The sequence below is a fragment of the Diadema antillarum genome, unplaced genomic scaffold, assembly GCF_040938485.1.
Source record: "Diadema antillarum isolate AM-2024a unplaced genomic scaffold, OU_Dant_1.0 seq00000855_RagTag, whole genome shotgun sequence".
Taxonomy (NCBI): domain Eukaryota; kingdom Metazoa; phylum Echinodermata; class Echinoidea; order Diadematoida; family Diadematidae; genus Diadema; species Diadema antillarum.
The window spans coordinates 814,238-818,261 of record NW_027271726.1 but is presented as its reverse complement, the minus strand read 5'-3'; the positions used below and the strand labels follow the sequence as shown (position 1 = coordinate 818,261).

The 4,024-nt window shown below is 40.0% G+C and overlaps 1 protein-coding gene across 1 annotated transcript; it reads left to right on the top strand.

Annotated features, from left to right (window-relative positions):
* The first annotated feature begins 2,377 nt into the window (after window positions 1–2,377).
* LOC139740485 (heparan sulfate glucosamine 3-O-sulfotransferase 1-like) lies at window positions 2,378–3,490 on the top strand. The gene has a single exon (XM_071651079.1). It carries the CDS (start codon window positions 2,378–2,380, stop codon window positions 3,488–3,490), a length of 1,113 nt encoding a protein of 370 aa, XP_071507180.1.
* The last annotated feature ends 534 nt before the right edge of the window (window positions 3,491–4,024 follow it).

Genomic DNA, 4,024 nt, shown 5'->3' with positions numbered 1-4,024 from the left:
TGAGGATGAACGAGAAGTCATCAATTTTGTGTTTCACCCAAAATCAATGACTCTTTCTTTCTTATTTTTTTGAAAAAAAAATACAGAATCAATTTTTGAACTCATAGCATTGGCTTACGCTAGGGCGGTGCTCAAACAATTGCTTAAAGAATAAGCGATTAATACTTCTTGCTCTTTAAGTCTTATCTTACGATAACTTAGTCAAATAGAATCAACCTACTTTCTCTCTCTTTCTCACAAATTGCTTCATTTTATAGCAATCTCAAGTGCGTGCACACCAAGTAAATAGTGGGATATTCTCGGTGTTTGCATGACTAACAGCACTGTTTGCATCTCATACCCAAATAATCTTGGTTAAGATTTCCTGGGTATACAAAACAATCTTCAGAAACAGGGTGGGTATTCGGCACCCCGTACCTGTGCCCTTGTGCTGTTGCGTGTAGTAATATTTTCTAATGTGTGCTCATCCGTGCGCGTGTTAGTTCTCCATGTTGTCAGTACTGCATGTTGTCGATTAACACTAACAAACGTCACTCCTGTAAAAGCAGTCAATCAGCACCCATTTCAAGTTTTGTTGCGAGTTTCGTGCAATACGCGTAACTTGTGCTAACTGTTATTGTGGCGCCAGTTTCTGACAAGCTGACAGTTGGTTGCTGAATGAGAAGGTAAATTCCTGCTCGTAATTATTTGCCACTGTTCTCACATTCAATCTTACAGTTACGACTGCAGCTTTACCAGTGTTTGACTCAGCGATGTCACCGGCAGGATCTTGGTTTGGAAGGTGTTGTTTATTTGTTTGTTTGTTTGTTTTGTGGGCATTTTCAAGTAATTTGCATCAAAATTACTAAAAAGATATTTGGTACGCATTTATAGATTTCTTTTGGCTACATATGAATCAATACAAGGCAACGGGCATGTGCATTGCGTTGCATAGTCTCTGTAAGCTCATTAAAGGAGAAATTCATTCCAAATATAAGTTAGTCTGATAAGAAAGAGCAAAATACATGTATTGCGAGTTCGGCGGTAAAATTTTGATCGAAATCTGGTGAAAAATAAGAAAGTTATGACATTTTTCAAGTTTTACTAATTTTTCAGGAAACAGTTCTTGAACGGTCAATATGAATATGCAAATGGCAAAGTGAGCATGTCATCCCCTCACAACTTACCATATAGTTTGTACATAAAATTTTGACATTTCCAGTTTTTCATTCAAACGCAATTATGCCCAAGGCTGAAATCCTGGTACTGTATATCTTAGTGATCACTATTCTAAAGTTATTCAACAATTCATAACATTATGTTTCAGACTTCATTGACAGAAACATTGAATTTTCGTCATTTTTTGTTGTACTCGATCAATGGGGAATTGTGAGGTTCTGACATGATCAGCTCACCTATTTCATTGCTATTTGCATATTCATATCCACTGTATATGGACTAATTTGCAGAAATAAGCAACACTTCAAAATGTCATAACTTCCTCACTTTTTCATCCGATTTCAGTCAAATTGTTACCGTTGGACTCATAAGATTTTACTCTTTGTTTTTATCAGATTAAGTTATATTTGGACCGGATTTCCCCTTGAAATCTGCGTCTTTTTCTGTCAAAAATGATGATTAATGTTCTTGTGGGGTTTTTTTGTAAAAGATTTCATGTAAAAATAAATTCCCGGGAGAGTAGAAATGCATTTTCTTGCCTAAGGGCAATAAACAAAACCTAGTTCAAGTTGAGACAATGTTAGACCCTGTTACGAATAAATGTTAATACCAGTATAAGAAAATGTTTTTGAAATCGAAATTTTAGATTTTATCTTAATATGTTGCTTTTCTTTTGGAGTCAGCACGTGACAGCTAGGGAAACGAAAAATATAAACGGAATTATGATAATCAAGTCTCCTTGTAAAGCAATTGTCTGACAAACTTCCCGTTCTCGACATAACATCGAGGCAATTAAGTCATATGAATTCTGCCTTGAAGGACGATGCCTGTTACGTTTACAATTAATAATCCTTTCGTTGAGTTGTACTTAATTTCCCCGTGCACATTGACGTCCCTTTCTAAGATGATGTATATCCTTTAGGGACAGAGCGTACAAATGAAAGGTAAATCCTCTTTGAATTTTGGATGATTTGAAACTGCATTCGAACTTGCTTTCAATTCATTCTTTTGTTTTTGTCCAGGTGAATCCGGGTAGATGGAAAGGAAGATCAGAAAGATGTCACAGCCGATGAAATATTGTGCAGCGTTAATCGCTGGTTTTATATTATGTCTGCTCTTCATATCATCTATGAATGAGAGAAAACCCTTGGCAGTTCGCTCGTCGAGTCAATTCAGTGACATCACGGAAAATGAAATGATAGAGGATTCAGGGTTTGCGATGGAAGATGAAGCGGTTGCTATGGAGACAAAACCATCCTCTCGAAAAGGACAGCAGAGAGCGAGTGATGCAATCCAAAGAAAGCCGAACAAACACACCACGAAAACAGGTGAAGGTGTAACAACGAGTACAGGTGACGGTGTTGCACCTCAAAGAACTCCTTTCCGAAGCGAAGCGAAAAAGCATGACTCGCCTTACAGCCTCAGTGCTGGGGACTGCCAAGCGTGGAAACAAAATTCAAGAGAGTTCAAGGCAATGGGTTGTCGACACAGACTACCACAGGCTATGATCGTCGGCGTCAAGAAGTGCGGTACAACCATGCTGCGTAAGTTCATGGCACATCACCCCGCAGTCAGCATGGTTCCTGGGGAGACGCCCTACCCTAGCTCAAAGTACCTCAATCAGCAGGGTATCCATTCATGGCGTCAAAAGATGACATATTCCACACCTGCTCAACTCACCATTACCGAGGCTCCGAGCTACCTTTCGTTTCCGCTGATAAGTATGAAAAGACTGAAGGCCTATCTCCCTCCAAATACAAAGGTGATTGTCATCATCAAGGACGCTGTCGAGCGCGCCATCTCTGATTACGTCCACGTGCTCACCGTTTTAGAGAGTTTGGGCGTCATTAGCTTGCCTTTATCGGCTCACAACCCTCTTCGTCTGACAGGGAAATTTAACTTCGTTAGAGAGACGTTTAAGAAGACGGTAATCAATAAGACAACACGTGGTGTCAAGGAAAACAGCATAATATCACATGGACGTTACGTCGAGGGGCTGCGTAAACTAGCATCGGTCTATGGTCGGGACCACTTGCTAGTAATTGATGGCAAAGCCTTCATTGATGATCCCTTGCCTATCATGTGGCAAGTGGAGAGGTTTCTAGACCTACCGGCATTCTTTCAAAAGGGACATTTTAACTACAATAGCGAAACAGGGTTCTACTGCGAGTCTTTTCCGCTTGGGTCAGAACCAGTCTGTCCCAATCCGCGTTTTAAGGGCCGGAAGCATCCCATCATTGCCAACAATACGCTTGCAATCCTAAGGAGGTATTATAAACCTTTCAACCAGCAACTTAAAGATGAGTTTGGTGTATCATTTCCATGGCTTTGACCCTTGATAATATGATCGCTTTTCAAAGTGTAAGGGTGTATAATCTGTTGGTAAAGCAAATTGATTTCATTTGCTTTAAAGCTCAATCATAGTACTCAGCAGGACCTGAATATTCATCTTGTACTACGAAAGAATTTGCTTGATATATATCGGAAATATTTGTCTAGCTAGCACGATATGCCGGGATATCGATTTATTCATTTTTTTTTTAATTGGTAGTATTTTTTAATCAAAGAATGTGAAGTAAACTGACTTTGATTCCGGAAGCGCCCTCTCCTGGTCAGAAGTAAGTGTGTAAAACTCTGATAGTACGTGATGTTGTTGTTGTTGTTGTTTTGGTTTTAATGGCGTGTATCACTCAAGATTGAGTATTTACGCCAATCGTGTCCTAACCTATTGTCAAGGCCCTTTCGCTATATGGTGAAGAGCGCCCAGCTGAGTGTCGCGCTCGGCTGGGCTAGCTTCGCTCAGCCATTACAGCGAGAGGGCCTTAACAAAAGGCTAATCGTGTCCTCGCATGCAGTAGTATTGAAC